This window comes from Equus asinus, chromosome 2 (genome assembly GCF_041296235.1).
Source record: "Equus asinus isolate D_3611 breed Donkey chromosome 2, EquAss-T2T_v2, whole genome shotgun sequence".
NCBI classification, from domain to species: Eukaryota; Metazoa; Chordata; class Mammalia; order Perissodactyla; family Equidae; genus Equus; species Equus asinus.
In genome coordinates this window covers 6,436,423-6,454,986 of record NC_091791.1, presented here as the reverse complement: position 1 = coordinate 6,454,986, position 18,564 = coordinate 6,436,423, and the positions used below count along the sequence as shown (strand labels likewise).

The 18,564-nt window shown below is 43.3% G+C and overlaps 1 protein-coding gene across 3 annotated transcripts in view; it reads left to right on the top strand.

Moving 5' to 3' along the window:
* The window catches only part of DOCK1 (dedicator of cytokinesis 1), a 505,440-nt gene that overhangs the window by 39,177 nt on the left and 447,699 nt on the right, over positions 1 to 18,564 (top strand). For all 3 annotated transcript variants that reach the window (XM_070481013.1, XM_044748741.2, XM_070481015.1), the window contains exon 2: positions 15,416 to 15,499. In XM_070481013.1, the coding sequence (XP_070337114.1) occupies positions 15,416 to 15,499 (84 nt within the window). The remainder of the gene's footprint in view (positions 1 to 15,415; positions 15,500 to 18,564) is intronic.

Genomic DNA, 18,564 nt, shown 5'->3' with positions numbered 1-18,564 from the left:
GGTAGGTTCTCCTCTAGACTGGGGTTCCGTTCATGGGATTAAGGGAACTGTTATTTCATTATGTCTCAAGGGCTTTCTGGAGTGAGGGATATGGGCCTTTGACACTGTCCACAATTGTCATGGCCCCTCTGAAGGGAAGGGGCGCGGGTCATGGAGGAGGCACTGTGAAGCCTGGTTTGTGAAGCTGCAGCATAGTTGCTCTTTGCTTGGGAGGTGCAGAACAGCCAGGGAGGCTTGCGCTCCCGGCCAGAGCTCACATGATGCCCGAGGCCAGGTGGGCAGTACACCCTCCTTCTCCTGTTCTTTGCTTAGAGCTTTGTATGCAGAAATGGGGATGATGCTGTTAGTACCCGCATTATTGGGCTCATCTGGGATGAAATGAGGAAATGCTTGAAGTCTTAAGTGGAGAGTCTGGTCTTAGTTAAGTGCAGAATGAAAGTTAGCTATGATTATTACCATGGTGGTGGTGGCGGTGGTGGTGTCGTTGTTGTTGTTGGTGGTGGTGATGATGGTGTGGTAGTGGTGGCGATGGTTTTGTTGTTAGGAGTGATGATGGTGGCTGTGGTGATGGTGACGGTGAGTCCTCCATCTTTTTCACTGAATGCCTTTGGGGCCGGGGCCTTATGGGAACAATATGAGTAAGATATCCCTCACTTTTGGTTGAGATTTTTCCTAGGAGACTGCTTTGGTGGCGGAAATATTTTTCTACATATGTTGGGGTTGGGGAGGTGTTGTGGTTTCTCAGTGGTCAGCTGCGGTATTATCTAGAGCATGCTTTGGGAGAGTCAGATGGAACAACAGGGAATTGTAGGGCAATGAGTGTGTTCTGATGTCAAATCTGTTGGAGCTTTAAAAGTTAAAAATGAAACAAACAGAAATAGCAGAGAGACGTTCAATTTTTTGCTGAGTGCGTTAAAAAATCCTGAGTGGCTCCTGTCTGTAGAGTATCATGGTGGACACACCGTTGCTGCATTTGCTGGGATGGATTCTCTGCTGCCTTGCCTTTATCCCCTTCTGCTTTTGTCCCGTTCAGCAGCAACTGTATAAGCAAGCAAATAGGTTTTTATAGCCTCTTACTAAGTATTTGTCATCTCTTGCTAAGTATTTCTACCATGGTGCAAAAGCAATTTTATTATGTGATGCTGTATTTTTATAGTCAATTGAAATGACTATTAAAATATAACATAGCTCGTCAGACTCTCAGTAGCTCGCTGGAGAGGCACTGCCCTTGCAAAATGGGGCGGCTGCATCCTGGAAAGAGAAACCTTCTTGGGAGCCAGAGTTGGATTCACATAGGACCCTGCACTTCTTTTTCTATTTTGCTTATTATGGTAAAATGTGCTTATATAAAATTTACCATTTTAGCCATTTTTAGGTGTACAGTTCAGTGGCATTAAGTACATTCACATTGTTGTGCAACCATTGCCACCATTCATTTCCAGAACTTTTCATCTTGCAAGACTAAAACTCTGTCCCCTTTAGACACTGACTCCCCTTCCCCCCTCTCCCAGCCCCCGGACACCACCATTCTACTTTCTGTCCCTATGAATTTCACTACTCTAGGGACCTCATGTAAGTGGGAACATACAATATTTGTCCTTTTGTGACTGGCTTATTTCACTTAGCATAGTGTCCTCAGGTTCATTCATGTTTAGCAGAATTCCCTTCCTTTTTGAGGCTGAATAATATGCCACTGTATGTATATATTATTTTTTGTCTGTTGGTTCATCGTTGATGGACACTTGGGTTGTTTTCACCTTTTGGCTATTATGAATAATGCTGCAGTGAACATGGCTGTACAAATATCTGTTCGAGTTCCTGTTTTCAATCCTTTTGGGTATAGACCCAGAAATGGAATTTCTGGGTCATATATTAATTATATATTTAATTTTTTGAGGAACCACCAAACCGCAGCTGCACCATTGTACATTCCCACCAGCAGTGCATAAGTGGTCCACTTTGTCCACATCCTTATCAATACTTGTTATTGTCTGCTTTTTTGTTTTTTTAATAATAGCCATCCTAATCGTCTTGAAATTTTTAATAATTTTTGAATGAGGGGCTTTGCGCCCTTATTGGGTGCAGAGAATGCATTGGGCCCTGAAAATTATGAAGCCAGTCCTGCTGCGAACAGATGCTGCTTTGGGCTCCCTGGGTGTCCTGTGGACACTCGGCCATGTTCCAGAGCATAAAGGTCTGGCCAGGCGTGGATTTGCGACCTGATGGGGCAGACAGAGGCTGTGCTGGCTGGGCCTCAAGGCCATCGCTGGCAGGCTGGGTCTGGGCAGAGCAGCGTCTTGAGCAGTGAACAGGCAGGCAGGGCAAGACTCTCCCAGAGTCTGCTCGCTTGCTTAATGCCTTGTCTTGGATCTGTATTCGTGCCTGGGTGTCCACGTTATGTGATGTCTGTGAGCAGACCCTGTGGCCTGCTCTGTGAAGGGCAGCTGACCTGCAAACACCTCTTTCAGATAACACGCACTGCCTTCCTCCGTCTTCGTGCACTGTCCATGGAAGGCAAGTTCATCAAGCGATTAACTAAAGAAAGATTTGTCTTGTGTCTTCTGGGAACTGACAGGAGTGCTGCAGGAAGGACTTTGGATCAGACTTTCCACAACCTGATGAAACAGACACGAGAGGCAGGTGGCTCCGGTCTGGCCAAGTCAGGACCATGCCTCCCTCCATGAAGGCTGGGCCAGGGTGGCCTCTCTTCCTGTTTCCTGGCTTCCCCTTGCAAATGTGGAAATGTCCCTTCTCCCCACACAATGCATCTGAGCCAGGCTCAAGCTGCGACTGCCCAGTGTTGCCTCTCCCCTGTGGGAACAAGAGGGCTGTGTCCGGGCACCCTGGCTGTGCGATTGCTCATTAGCAGTTAGCATCCGGAGTGCATAAACACATCTGAGCAGGCTTCTCCCTTCCTGAGCACAGCCCTTTGTGGGGATTTCTGGAAGGCTGGGACTGCCCTGGCAGAGGGGGCATGCACTGGTCCTGACCTTTGGGCTCTGAGAGCAGCTTCCAGTCCTTCTCGTGCTGAGGCGCCAGGCTACAAGCATCTCGCCTCTGTTTGTTCTTGAAGTGAAGGTACCTGGTCTTGATCCAGCTCGACAAGTGAAAGGAGAGAGGGGCTCAGGAGGGGAGGGGAGGGCATGGAGCAGGGAGGAGGGCATAGCAAAGATGTTCATTGGGAAGATATCTTGCCAAGATATCACTTGTTTTGCTCTCCGCATGCATTGCTGCTAGAGGAAAGCGTATCTTCCCTTTGCACATGAACTCTTTTTAGATTCAAGCTGACATTGTGCACACGCTGGGGGATGGCCCTGGTTGGTAAGCCTTTACATGCATTATGTCCTACACACTGATGAAATGCTACCTTTACTGTCATCACTCCATTTCACAGAGGGAGAAACTGAGCCTCACAGAGCTCGTGTTACTTGCCCAAGGGCACAGAGCTGGGCTTTGGAGTTCAGCCTCTGTTTCCACTCCAGAACCTGAATGCCCTGCTAAGAGGGAATGGTTCCGCTGGTCTGCAGAGGTCAAGAGTGCGTGACATGATGCACTGAGGGACCAGCCAGCCTTGAAAATGGGACTGTGCAACAGGGCAGTGGGGGTGAGGGGCCCTGGAGCTCGGGTCCTGGGCTGTGGTCCCAGGTCAGCAGGTGATGAGGGGCCCCTTCATTTCTCAGGTATATCACACAGATACCTGTGTCTTGCTACTCTCATCTGCGACATGGGGCAATAGTGGGACTGGCTGTGCTGTGTGGGAGGGTCAGGTCAGAGCAGAGTGAGGGGGCAGGGTGCTTTGTAATCTGAACGCGGCCCCCACACGGGAAGGACTGGAGCACGTGCCTGGAAACCGCCGGCGACAGGGAGGGCTCGCCGAGGTCCTTCGTGAACACCCCGTGCATGCACTCGGCTCTATTGTTTTCCTAAGAGGGCTTGATTGTTTTTTTAATCTTCAATTTTATTTTTATCAAAGCTAAATAATGTAACACTAAGGAGGAGGAATTTCAACAAACTACAAAGAACCCAAATGTTGCCTGCGTGCTGAGTGGGTCTTCCCTGGGAGTTCCAGCGCGGAAGTGGGTGCCCGCCTTCCGTCCTGCCGGCTGCTCCGCGGTGCTGGACGCTCTTGCCGGGCGCAACTTTTCGAAAGTGCGGGTATCTTTAATCAAGGCTGAAATTCCCATTGGTTGAAAACATGTTCACAAAATGATTCATGGGAGAAGGCTCATTACAGCTTTATTTATAATAGCTCCAAACAGGAAATAAATAACCCAGATAAATGTTCATCCATGGGAGAACACAGAGACACGTTGTGATATGTTGATACAATGGAATACTATTCAACAGTAAAAAGAGCCAACTACTCACATGCACCATGTGTGAAACTCAAAATGTTGAGCAAAAGAAGGCAGATATAAAGAAATGCATGTAATATAATTGCATTTATATCCCAGAATTGACCAAATTCATCTATAATTCTTGGATTCTGTTAAATCCAAGAATTGATGGAATTCATATATGGTGATATGAATTATTAAATGGTGTTGTGGGAGGAAAATTGCCTAGAGAATGGCATGAGAGTACTTTCTGGAAATCTTAATTTGGGTTTACCTGGGATATAGCATTATCTAAAACTCATCGAGCTGATTACCTGATTGTGCATTTTATTGTGTCCATTAAAAATATATATGGATGTGAGTGTCTATCTGCAGCAGTAGGTGAGTGTATTTATATAGGTGTATATTCTCATTTGTTATATGGTTCACTGCATTAAATTTTTTCTGTTTAGAGATATTACATACCACTGTCCTCATGTAATACCCAGGACTATTGCTTTTTTCATCCAGTGGTTTTAAACCCTTAGGTTTTGCTGGGGCTTCAGAGGAGCAGGTTGAAGGGGCAGTAACAGCTTGTGGGGACTGCAGGAGGGGCTTTGTTTCTGGCATTTGGCACAGTGCGTTTTCCTGCATTTCTGCAGACACAGATCATGGGGTGATAAAGTGTCTTGACTTATAAGACAGGAGGATGGAGAGTATGGAGATGATGTTGGAGGTTCAGGGCCCTGTTAGAAAGAGTAGGTAGGTTTTCTCTAGGAGGCTGGAGTAGTTTGGGAACCAGAGTGTTAGTACATTGGAATATATGCCACACGACACTAGTGACTTTTTGCTGACACCCAGTAGGAGGAATTGGGGGATGTGACACAGAGACCTTTATCATTTAGCATCACAAATAAATAGGCCCAAGCCTAACTTTTTGTTCTCTTTTTTTCCGCTAGCGTGTCCCCAGGGGTGGGGAACTGGCTCGCCTCTGTCCCTTGAAGTCCCCAGGTCCTGTGCCTGTTTTCACTGTGCCCGTTTTCACTGTGCCCTTTAGGTAGAACCTGTTTGACCAGTGTGGGGGAAGTACAAGCCCTGGCCAGGTTTATAGCAGAGAAAGTAAGGTCTGTGTCAAATCAAACATTGGAGGGGTCCTGGCTGCCCATGGACCCCATCGGGACTCTCACTGGAACCAGTCTTGGTTGTGGGGTCTACTGGGCTGGTGTCCCACATGGCCATCTGGTCTGTAGGAAGCCACTTGGGGCTGGCTGGTTGGTGGGCTGGCCCAGATCCTAGGACCCATGGGGCGAGGTCATTGTAAAGTCCCTGTTGCCTGGGGGGTAAATGCCTTACTATTTCGCTAGCATGTATTTTCCTAAGTTGCAATAACCTTTTTGCCTTGAAGAAGGATGATTAAAAGAGATTAAATGTTTTTCTCTATCTTGTCTCTACACCTCTTTGCTGCTGAGCAAAATGAAATGCAAAAATAGATAATTTTCAGGTCCTGTAAGTCTTTTCTTATTTTTGGGTGGATTTTCAAAGACTATCAATAATGAGGTCAGTGGTTTTCTATCCTAACACTGACTTTGTGAAAGACAAAAGTTTTGAAAAGTGGAATCTTAGTTTTCCTGTCGTGGGAAAGCAATAAAGCACCACAATCCACAACCCAGTGTATTTCCTAAGAAACCTGTCTGTTTTGGGCACTGCGACCTTTTGGACTAGATAGAAATAAGATAGTTGTGGATAAGGCATACAGTGATATTTTATTCTGAAGAAAGATATTAAAATATCTTTGAATTGTGTCTATCAGATCAATTAGAATTTGATAAAAAGACTCTTTTACATATTTCTTTTCAGTCTCTTATCTTCACCATCCCTCCTGCCTGTTTCCATCCAAAAGGCAAAAAGAAATATTGAATAACAAATGACAGTTCTTTCATCTTGTTACGCCCCTGCTCCATTTTTTTAATTATTTAGATGAATTCCTTGTTTCTAATATCCAAACATTGCAGAAAATCCTGCCTCAGGGGATTTTATTGGCAGAGAAACAATCTCTCTATTCCTAAGAAATAAAGATATGAACCCCAAAGAGGTAACTTTTGTGACTTTGAAAGTAGTGTCCTTTTTAGAAATGTGGGTATTCTGTCAGACACACAGACATGCACACACACACGTGCGTGCAAATGCAACTGGTGGTGCTCTTTGAACTTGAGTCCATCTCCCCTTGTTTCCTGTTGCTTCTCCTGGTTTTAACCTGATGTGTTAAACCAGGTAAGGGAAGCTGCCACATCCACTGTGAATTTCTATGTGGAACCAGTGAATGTTTCACAGCTCACAGTAATGGGAGATGCTAAAGCCACTAGGAACTTGGCCTCATTTTCTATAGCAGCCTTTCCTTTTAGTCACTGCATCTTTTTTTATTACTATGGTAAAATAGCTGTAACGTAAACTTACCATTTTAACCATTATTGGTGTACAGTTCTGTGGCATTAAGCACATTCACACTGTTGTGCAACCACCACCACCACCATCCTTCCCCAGAACCTTTCATCTTCCCCAGCTGAAAACTCTCCACCCATTAAACGCTAAATCCCGTCTTCCCCTCCCTCAGCCTTTGGCAACCACCATTCTACTTTCTGTCTCTATGAATTTGACTGCTCGAGGTCCATCCTATCAGTGGAGTTATACAGTATCTGACCTTGTGTGTCCTGCGTATGTCACTCAACATAATGTCTTCAAGGTAGCATATGTCAGCGTTTCCTTCCTTTTGAAAGCTGAATAATATTCCATTATGTGTATATACCATATTTGTTTATCCATTCATCCATCAGTGGACACTTGGGCTGCTTCCATGTTTTAGCTGCTGTGAATGATGCTGCTATGAACATGGATGTACAAATAGCTGTTCAAGTCCCTGCTTTCAGTTTTTTTGGCTATATACCCAGAAGTGTAATTGCTGGATCATATGGTAATTTTAAGTTTAATGTTTTGAAGAACAGCTAAACTCTTTTCCACAGTGCCTGTACCATTTTACATTCCCCCCAGCAATGTACAAGATTTCCTATTTCTCCACATTTGCCAACACTTGTTATTTTCTTTTTTTAAATAATAATCATCCTAGTAAGTGTGGAGTGATAGCTCATTCTGGTTTTTGATTGGGCTGGTGATGCTGAGCATCTTTTCTTGTGCTTAGTGGCCGTTTGTGTATCTTCTTTGGAGAAATGTGATTCAAATCTTTTTGCTCGTTTTTACTTGCACTGTTTGTTTTTTGTTGTTGTTGAATTGCAGGAATTCCTTATATATTTTGGTTATCAGTTCCTTATCAGATATATGATTTGCAAGTATTGTCTCCCATTCTGTGGGTTGCCCTTTCATTCTCTTGATAGTTCCTTTGATGCACAAAAGTTTTTGATTTTGATGAAGTCTCACATCTGTTTTTCCTTTTGTTCCCCATGCTTTTGGTGTCATAGCCAAGAAAGTCATCATCAAATCCAATGTCATGACATTGTTTTCTTCTAAGAGTTTTATAAGTTTAGTTTTTAGGTTTAGGTCTTTCATCCATTTTGAGTTAATTTTTGTGAGTGAGACGAGAGCCCAACTTCATTCCTTTGCATGTCCATGCCTAGTTTTCCCAGCACTATTTGTTGAAAAGATAGTCCTCTCTCCACTGAATGGTCTTAGCACTCTTGTCAAAATAATTTGACCGTATATATGAGAGTTTATTTCTGGATTCTCTATTCTCTTCCATTGGTCTGTATTTCTGTATATACCACATTGTTTTGATTACCACAGCTTTGTGGTTAGTGTTGAAATCAGGAAGCATGAGGCCACTTATTTGTCTTTTAAGTTCTTTCAGCAATGTTTTGTAGTTTTTGGTGTGCAAGCCTTTTGCCTCCTTGGTTAAATTTACTCCTAAGTACTTTATTCTTTGCATTCATTGTATCTTTACAAATAGTAGAGACAACACTTGAAGCAGCAGCTTTAGAACCGGCTCTGCGAATCTTCTTTTCTCCCCTCCCCTCCACTTTAGAGGTCCTGCTGTGTGCCAGGATTTTGAGGTACTTGGCAGGAGTAACCCTCTGATGTCTGAAGCAGTGTCTGATTCAGCAGGCTCAGGGCTCGGGGAAGCTGTAACCTTGCCTGAGTCATTACCCCCAAATCAGAGAGGTGGAAGGATCGGGCGACGGGTCATAGAAGCTGGTAGTTGTATGGGTGCCAGTCTCTTTTTGATGATAGAATTTAGGAAACCCAGCCTCTCACTCTGATATGGGGGAGGGAAGCGTGAGGATCTGGTTTCTGCCCAGAGTCAAGTTCAAAGGATGTATATAATGTCTGATTCTTTCTACACTGTATTTCCTGAATGGATCCAGTGTGGGAAAGGGTTATTCCTTAGAGACCAGGCCGTGGGGTGACTTTACTCACTGGGGCCGCAGCGTCCTCAAGCTCATTTCTCCAACACCAGCACCAGCTCAGCACTGGACCAGAGCAGGAGCCCGACAGAGGCTTGGAAAACACTCTGTGTGTGGTTGGCATGGACCAGATAAACATGTGTGGGGCTTGTGAAACTCAAGGACCGTAGACAGATGGCCTGTAGAGTGAAGCCCTGTAGGGAGCACAGACAGGGCCCTTGTGCTGGTCCCCTTAAGGGCATGGCCTGCATTTTCCTCAGCTCTGAGAAGATGGATGCTGTTGAACATTTTTTCCAACTGAAGACAAGACAAAGGGAATGAGATCACAAACAGAGCAATTAATTTTCACAAATTGACTTTTTAAAAGAATTAATTAGCTTTTAAATTGCTACTTGAAATCCTGAAGTCGTGTGTCAAGGGGACAGCGTGTGGTTGTAGAGAGAGAAACTCTGAGCTGGGCAGATTTCAAGAAGTAATGTGTGGTCAAGCCCACGACTTCCTTAAGGAGGCTTTGAACCTGAGCGCTGATAGTGCATTATCTCATTAGATGGAAGGAACCCAAAGCAGAACCGGGAAAGCTAATATTGTGTCTCTCTTTCTCATTGATTGAATAAGTCTTGGGCTCCTGGATCTTTCCGTAGAGGGCAAGATCATTTTGAAGAGGAACAAATGACAACAGTTTTTGCTTTCACTCTATTGCAAACCTCACAAGAAGGAATACTTTGTGATCTGGTTAAATTCAGTGAATTTTTATTGAGTGCCTGCAAGGCACAGTTGTTAGCTACTGTGGGAAATCCGATGATTAATAAATGTTTACTTCTCCCAAGGAGTTTGGTCTTGAGGGAGAAACGGACATATAAATAAATGATTCTACAAGGCTGTGGGATGTCACCAGCTTATAGGAAAGTTCGGGAGCAGGCAATTAATTCAGGCATGTGTATACCTTTTTCTAGTTGAGAGAGAAAATCAGAATTCAGTAAGGATCTGTAGAAGGATGTGAAATTAAAGGCAGATGTTGTAGACAGCGGGGTCTTCAGAAGTGGAGGAAGGAAGGGCATTCCTAGTGGCAGGAGCAGCCTGTGGTAGGCCTGGAGGTCGGGGGATGTGGAGCTAGAGGAGGGCGAGTGGGGTGGGAGGAGACAAGATTGGAAAGGTGGGTTGAAGTCAGATCCCACAGGGCTTTGAACGCTCTACTGGAGAATTTAGCCATTATTTGGAAAGCCAAGGGAAATGGTGCAGTGTTTTGGAGTAGGATATCAAGAAAGTAATTCTAGTGATGGAGAGAAGACAAGATAGTTTATACAGGGAGACCAGCTAAAATATTATTTTCCATCTTAGTGAGAGATGGTGAAGGCTTGGGCCAGGTGGAGTGGAGGGGTGGAAATAGTCTAGAATAGACACCGCGGGGTCCCAGGCCTGCTATCAACTCACTGTGCTACCTTGAGCAAGTTGTAACTCCTCTGTAGGGCTCTGTGTTTCCATCTGTTAAATGGGTTGATGGACTGTAGTGGGTTTTTTCCCTAATGTCAGAGTAGTCAAGTAGGTTTCTTGTTTTTCCCTCAGTAGGAGCTACATTTCATCAAATGCTTTTTCTGCACCAATTTGGATCATTGTATGACTTTTTCTCCTTTACTCTGTTAATGTGGTGAATTACATAGATTGGTTTTGGATGTTAAACCAACCATGCATTTCTGGATTACCCCAACTTGGATTCTTCTGTGTAAGGAATGAGAAATCCATTAACATAATGTTTTAGACATTGGTGGACTTCAGGAATGCACAGGCATGTTTGTCTGTCAGGGAGCTCCAGGCTGGGTGTTGTGATTTTCAAGGGAGCCATCAGGAGGGCATTCTGAGGCTCAGAGGGGGCTGTGGCCGACTCTGGCTGAGGGTTGAGGAGGAGACCATGCAAGGCTTTGGCATTCTGGTCTTTCATCCAGCCTGGCCTTTGGTCCTCTACAGCCTCTCCACTGGCTGCTCATACATGGACATACATGCTCAGACTGTGGGCTGCTTAAACTCTGATGAGGGAAATTCTATATCCGCCTTGTAGGACTGTCGTGAGGGTTAAATTAGTCTCAACATGTGGAGCTCTTAGCCCGCTGACTAACCCATGGAATATACTCAGTAAATGTCAGTTAATATCATCAGCAGCATTATCACCATCATCATCACCACCATCATCACCGTTATCATCATCATCCGTGGTCTCCCATTATTATACCGTCAGCACCAGCAGCTTCATCCATAGTATTGTCACCATCAGTATTATTAATAATGTTTGTGCAAATGGAAGCCCTCCCGTCTGATTTCTGAGCCCCAGTCCTTTCCTTACATCCGGGCGGCTGTTTTAGGCGGATCAGGACATTTGAGCAGAGGTGATAACTCTGCCTTTTCCTGTCTCTGACGTATGTAAGTGTATGTGCAGAGACCAGAGTGTTAGTTTTTTATTTTGGGAAAAAAAGAGCCACATGCTTACTCACTCTTGGCTACTGCTGGCTCTTCCAGAAAAAGAAAAAAACCACCATCCTGGGAAAGAACCTTCATGCTGGGCTCATTGCCACATCCTTTCTCATTTCACTTTCACACAAGCAACTTGTCAGGCTTCTGCGCTGGACTCTGCAGCCCAGGATTGAGAAACTCCTGTGAATGTGCATTTATACCCAGTGACGCCCTTTTCTAGTGAGGCTCTTAAAAAAGGTAAATGGATTTGAGGAGGAGGAATCTATGAAGCATGTAGCCCGCCAGCCAGGGCGGGGTGAATGCCACACTCTCCCAAGACGTGAATGGACACGTGGTGGCCTTATTCTCTGGTGGAGTTGTTCCCAGGTCTGAACAGATCAGAAGAATAAAGAAGACAAATGGGGCAACTTGCAAAAGGCTACCATCTTTGTGGTCCTATCAAGTAAACACATTTTTAAACCCAGATGCCATCTGTCATCATCATCCTTCATAAAGGACATGACGCTTCTGCTCTTTCTTGTCTCTGCTCTCACCCCCCAGAAAGGGGCAGCTTTGAAAAGTCACATAATCTGAATAAGGAATAGTCTTCTACATTGACTACTTTGGGGTTTATTTAAGAAAGATTTACTGCATTGTCCTCATGGTCCTATCACCTAAGAATTGAGAACCTCAGCACGGACTGGTCCAATTCAGATGCGTGCGATTGGGACCCCTGCTGCAGCTGCCGTCAGTGATGAATAAATTAACCCCAAAGGACCACTTTTACCTTTTTTTTCACATACCTTCCTGTCTATGCTTCTTATTTTCTTTTTTTCTTTTTTTAAAGATTGGCACCTGGGCTAACAACTGTTGACAATCTTTTTTTTTTTTCTGCTTTATCTCCCCAAATCCCCCTGTACACAGTTGTATATCTTAGTTGCAGGTCCTTCTAGTTGTGGGATGTGGGACGCCACCTCAACGTGGCCTGACTAGCGGTGCCATGTCCGCGCCCACAATCCGAACCCTGGGCTGCTGCAGCGGAGGGCGCGAACTTAACCACTCGGCCACGGAGCCGGCCCCTATGCTTCTTATTGCTGCTGTAACAAATTACCAAAAATTTAAGGGTTTCAAACAACACAAATATATAATCTTACAGTTCTAGAGTCACAAGTCCTGGGCAATGCGGAGCCTTCTGGAGGCTCAGGGGGAGATCCATTTCCTTGGCTTTTCCTGCTTCTAGAGGCTGCCTGCCTTGCGCGGCTTATAGCCCCTTCTGGGCATCACTTTGACTTGTGCCTCCATCATCACATCTCGCTGACTCTGACTCTCCTGTCTCCATCTTATCTGGATCCCTAGGATACATTGGGCCCACCTGGATAACCCAGAATTAGCACCCCATCTCGAGATCCTTAACCTAATCGTACCTGCAATGGCCCCTGTTGCCATGTAAGGTAACATTTTCCCAGGTCCCGAGGATGTGGATGTGGACGTCTTTGGGGGGCCATTATCTTCGCTACCACACTTCCCCACTCCCTCCCACTCTGCTGTCTAGTCACCTTGTATAGTTGAGTCTTTTAATTTGCCTTTAAATATGGGATTGTTTAATCGGTAATACTAAGAGTTGGCACCTGGGCAGCCCGTGTCGTGTTGTGGTCCTAGCTCTGCTGTGTCATTTGGGACCGTGTGCATAAACCCTGGGAGGCCGTTTTTTTCCTTCATCTATAAAATCATAGGTCTTTAAGGCTTATTTCATAGTTAAATTTGAAGTTTCTGTATTCATGTATGAGATTTTCACAACTGCTTTTGTCTGCCTACCTCAGAGGTGGAGGGGGCGTAACTGAAAGGGTTTTGCCTGTGCGCCTTACAAATTCACTTGAGTCTGAGTATATTTATAGTGGAAATGTTCATTTTATTTTATTTTTATTATTTTTGATGTGTTTATTTTTTTCACATCTATAACAGAATAGGCATGCTGGCAGGCATGCTGTTAAGAACTGTGATAAATGCATTTATGGTTCCTAAAAGCTTAGGAATATGTTTATGCTGACCTGGGAAAGACTAGCATATGCTCTGAGCTTCCTTTACCTAATGCTGTTATTTCTTGTTAAAGATTCACCATAAAATGCTAAATAAACTTAATAACTACTAATAACCATTTATGTCAGTTGAGGACATTTAAATTTCATGAGTTTTGGTGAAAATATAGGAAAATACCTGTGAAAATGGAATTTTCTACACACACATGGTTTTTGATGTTTTAGAATTTTTGCGAACATGTGACAGTGCTTGCCCTGGCCTTTTAAAAAGGATTCTGGTAGTGATAGAAGTCTTTATTGCAGTAAAAACAAAATCCCCCCAACCACAATAAAAGCCTTTACAGTTTACTGAGTGTTCACTGCGGGCCACCCATTGTGCCAAATTGCCAAATCCATCAGTGGCATTATTTTCTTTAAGACAAAAAAATGCATACACAATTCTGAGGTAGGTATCAATATCCTTATTTTATAGAGGGGGAAGCTGAAGATGGAGAGGGTAGGTCATTTGCTGGCGGCCACCCTGGTCTTCAGGGGTAAAGGTGTTACCCTGCCCATTTTGTCAGTCCCCAGAGGCCACAAGTGTGAAAACAAGGGGGCTGCTTGGGCCTGGAAGTCTAAGTGCCTTCACAGCCAGAGGTAGCCCAGCTATGGAGCTCACAGCAGGGGTTAAGTGTGCTGTGGTGCTGGGGATGTTTGGAGAAGGGGATTGAAAGGGCAAACACATTTGTGGCCCTGGCTTTCTGGAAGAGGTGGCACCCTGCGGGAAGACCCTGTTGACAGGGGATGTTGGGGGAGGATAAGTTGGTACACACAGGTGAGGGATGGGCCCACTTCTTTCTTTCAGGGACAGGAATCGGGAGTGTGTGGTTGGAAGGCAGGCAGGCCAAGTGAGGTGGTCAGACGGTGGAGGACCCCCTTGCTTGCCAGAGGAGTTTGCATGTGACATGATCAATTTTAGAGATGCAGACAGTAAAGGTGCCATTTAAGGATGGCACTGTGTTCAGGATGCAGGGATGAGAAACTGATCAGGGCTTTGAAGATGAGTTTTACATCCAATATGACATCTTTTAAGGCAGAATCCGTTGGGAAGGAGGAACATCATGTATCTATGTATTTTTCCTTAATTGAGAGTGGGCTAATTGAATATTTTTTGGGTCTTAAGCACTTTCTAACATCGTTTTTTCACTGTGATGACTGCCTTTATCTCATAATGCGTGAGCAAAAGTGTGGTCTGAATTTAGTGGTGTGATTTTTTTAGATTGCTTATCTAGGAGGAATAGGTACTGCTTTATGTCAGGGTAAACATTTGAGTTTTCAGACATTTGTTGAATATTATCAGTTTTGAGGATTTCCTCTTAATGTTGAACATATTTTTGCCTGTTTTATTGTAATGTGGCTTTTTGGCTTAATATCAACATTGGTTATATGATAATTTTTTTAAATCAATTTGGTTTCCGAAGAGTATTCAGTCCATGTGTAATTGATTTATAGTTAGGAAAAAGTCATCTAATGAAACAATCTATTAATGGAAATATAAGAGAGTATATGAAGTGATAATTAAAATGTTTTTAATATCTTCAGTTTTCTTCTTCTTATAAACATTAAACAGCCATAAAAAGGATAAAGTTCTGATACATGGTATAACATGCATGAACTTTGAAAACATTATGCTAAGTGAAAGAAGCCAGGCACAAAAGGATAATATTTTTTGATTCCATTTATATGAGATAGCCATAGTCGTCAAATTCATAGAGACAGAAAGTAGATTACAGCTTATCAGGGGCCAGTTGCAGGGAGGAATGGGGAGTAGTTACTGCTTCCTGGGTATGGGGTTTCTGTTTGGAGAGATGAAAAATTTTGCAAATTGATAGTGGTCATGGTAGCACAACATTGTGAATGTGACTAATGCCACCGAATTGTACACTTCAAAATGGTTAAAATGGCAAATTTTACATTCTCTAAATTTTACCACAATAAAAAAAAATCGCTTATAGTTGTGTGGTGTTATGAATAGTTATGAATTTCTCCTGCTTAAAACTGATGACTGTTTGTATTTATCCCTTGAAAGAAAAGGCTCCTTTTATGGGTATTAGAGAGAATGACCTAGGTGAAGATTGAGTGTATTTCAATATTAAAGAAACAAGTTGAAACAACCCAGCATGGTCACTTCTGCCTCTGCTAACATCTTCTTCCCCCTTTTTCTTCTTAACAGCTTTTTATAACTATGATGCCAGGGGAACAGATGAACTTTCTTTACAAATAGGAGACACCGTGCACATCCTCGAAACATATGAAGGTGCGTATACATTTTGGTGTCCTTTCGTTTATTGTTTGGGGCAGTTAGCATGCTTTTGCAGTGCCTCATGGGCAAAGCATTACCCTGCTAGGAAAGCATGCATGGTCATGTCCTTTCTCCTAGGATCAATGTTCTTGCGTGGTGGATGGCATCTCAGGGAAGGGTGGTAGTGAGTCTGTCTGTTATTTAAATAATGCTTTGTTGAGATGAACTTAAAGCTAAAAATTTCTGTTTTTAACCTCTGAAGGTTTCTGTTGAAATAGTTGTTTTTGATTAAAAAAAACTCATTGGTTCCTTTTTTGTAAATGTATGTAAATCTTGACTGTTAACTAACCATTTGAAAAGAAAATTAAAAAATACCTTTAAAATATTTTAGTGTTTAGCTCATTGTTTTGAGGTGTTCAATGGCAATAGTGAGACTTTTTTTGCTCTCACTTAGATCTGTTAACAACATCCTCGGAGGAACCGAAATTGTCGTTTCTCATTTTCTTTCTTTTTTTTTGTCTGTGACCCAATTTTCTTAGGAGTGAACAGAGATTGTCACAACTATGTGGGACATGGTCCAGTGAAACAGTTGTTATAATTATCCAATAAATATACTGTCGGTGACGCTGATTTTCCAATGTCCTTGGTTTTCAGAGAATTGGTTTTCATATTTAGTGTTTTGCGGATTATTTGAACCGACCCCCTTTCGTTTATACACTGTGGTTTCTTTTGCACAGAAGAGAAGTGATGATGGGCTTGATTTTAGACTCCACAGATCTGGAAGTTTTTTAAGATTGTGTTTTAGCGTTCTTGGCTTTATTTCCTGCTTGAAGGGGTGACTGTCATATGGCACAGTAATAAAAAGAATGATTAACATCGATAATTTCAACAGCAAAATTGCTGTTAGATTGGGGTTAGCCAAACCCTTCCAAGTAGGAAGTGGGGGTGGGAGAGGAAATTGCAGACATCCCGTAGTAATCAACAGACTGAACTTCACACTCAGCCTTTGGAATCTACTTTGCACAAGAGCGAAGCAGTGCTAAGCATCTGTGCACTAGGCAAGCTGCGGCTTGCCCCAGTGTTCTTCGTACGTAGATGCTGGTGAGAAGCACAAACCTATTAAAATACCCATGTTCACGTCCCTTATTTCTCCGTCTGATGCAGGCTGACTTAGAATTCCATTCCATTTGCACCTTTTACCCTAAAAAATGTCCTATGGGGTAGAAAAAAAACCATATAAGCTTTAGTGGCATATGCCTGGAAGCAGATGTAACGCTGCAAAAACAGCCCCGGTCCTTAAGTGAATGAGTAGTTGTGATGGGCGCCTTCTGCTTGTTTTCAATTTTTACAGCTGACAGTTGGATTGCCTTATCTGCTCTCAGTATATATTGCCAATGGCTAAGAGGAAACAGAGAGAAATTAAGTAGAGGCTAAAGATCAAACCTCTCATCTCAGACACTTTTCTGATCTGAAGGGAAAAATGCTCTTACGTCTTTTTTATTTCTGCCCCCGGTCAGTTGAAGTTGAAATCCTGGTTAATAAACACTGCACAATGACGTCATTCCTGAAGAGATAACAATTTCCTGTGCAGTCTGGGATATGGGGACTGTAACTTCTTATCCTTTGCTTTATAAGAAGAATGTACTCTTTAAACAGTGGCATCCTTAGGCGAGTCAATGATCCTCGTTACACATTTAACTTAAAAAAAACGTGATAGCAGGCATCTGACTTTTTGGCCGGCGTCATGATAAAGGATTCTTCAGTTGAGCATTTAGTTTCTGGGCTAATCAATCTTCCAAATTCTGATTAAAATATTCCAGTCTTTGTAAAGACTCTTGAACATACAACAAATTCCCCTTCTTTGACAACTGTCTTTTGGTTTTAATCAGAGTCTGATCAGAGAAATGCTTTTGGGGAAGTAGTTTTGAAAACTAGTTGGGAAACTTGGTGACTTCATTATCATCAAATCCAAATGGAATAATTGTTTTTCTACTCTTTCCTGGTGTTCTGTTTAAATTTCATGGTTTAGATTAGAGTTTGGCGTTTTCTTTTTCTTTCCTCCTTCTCGCTCCCACTTGTCCCCTGAGAAAATTTATTTCTGTTTGTCAAATTTAATTTTCTTTTTCTGTGTGATCCTTTTCAGGATATTGCTGGATTTTTCCAGAGAATATAATTTCTGGATGGTCATCCTTTATATTAAGGTTTAAAGAACAAATTTACCTTTGAATTATGGTTAATTTCTCTCTCTCAGGCTCCTGATGGCTTGGAGCAGTGAACAAAGAAAAGGACTTTACGGGTCACTGTGGAGGTAGAAAGAGCTTTGAGGGCTCATTGAGGACATGCCGCTGCCTTAAAGCAGGTCCCAGGGTCAATCAGACAGGAGAAGTGAGCTGAGAGCACAGATGTTTATTAAGTGGCTGTCGAGTGGCCAAAGATGTGCCAATCCTGCCGCCTGCTCATTTCCATAAGGATCTCTAGGGGCTGGATGCTGTACCTGAGGGAGATGGCAGGCGTTGCCCAAAGACTAGGAATGCAGGGACTGCACAAAGGTTAAGAAGTTAGTCTTTTGATTAAACCACAGCACCGGAACTTAATATATTCAAATTTTAAAAAGTGATAATGATATATTTTCTTCCAAAATGCACCTTATTTCCTCTTTGTGCTCCCAGCGCCTGTCAACTGAAGGTCTCATAAGAACTGTGTGGGAGTTTCCTGAGACTTCTGGGACAAAGTACCACATACTGGGGGCCTTAAGCAACAGAAACGTATTCTCTCACAGTTCTGGAGGGTGCAAGTATGAGATCCAGGCGTAGGCAGGGTTGGTTCCTTCTGAGGGCTGAGAAGGAGAAGCTGTTCCGTGTGTCTCCCCTAGCTGCTGCTGGTTTGCCGACAGCCTTTGCCTTGGCTTGTAGATGCAACACCCTGATTTCTGACTTCATCTTCACAGGGCGTTCTCACTGTGCATGTCTCTGTGCCTATTTAGCCTTTTCATAAGGACACCAGTCCTACTGGATTAAGGTTGATTTTGGATTAATGACCTCATCTTAACTTGATCTTCTGCAAAGACCCTATTTCCAGAT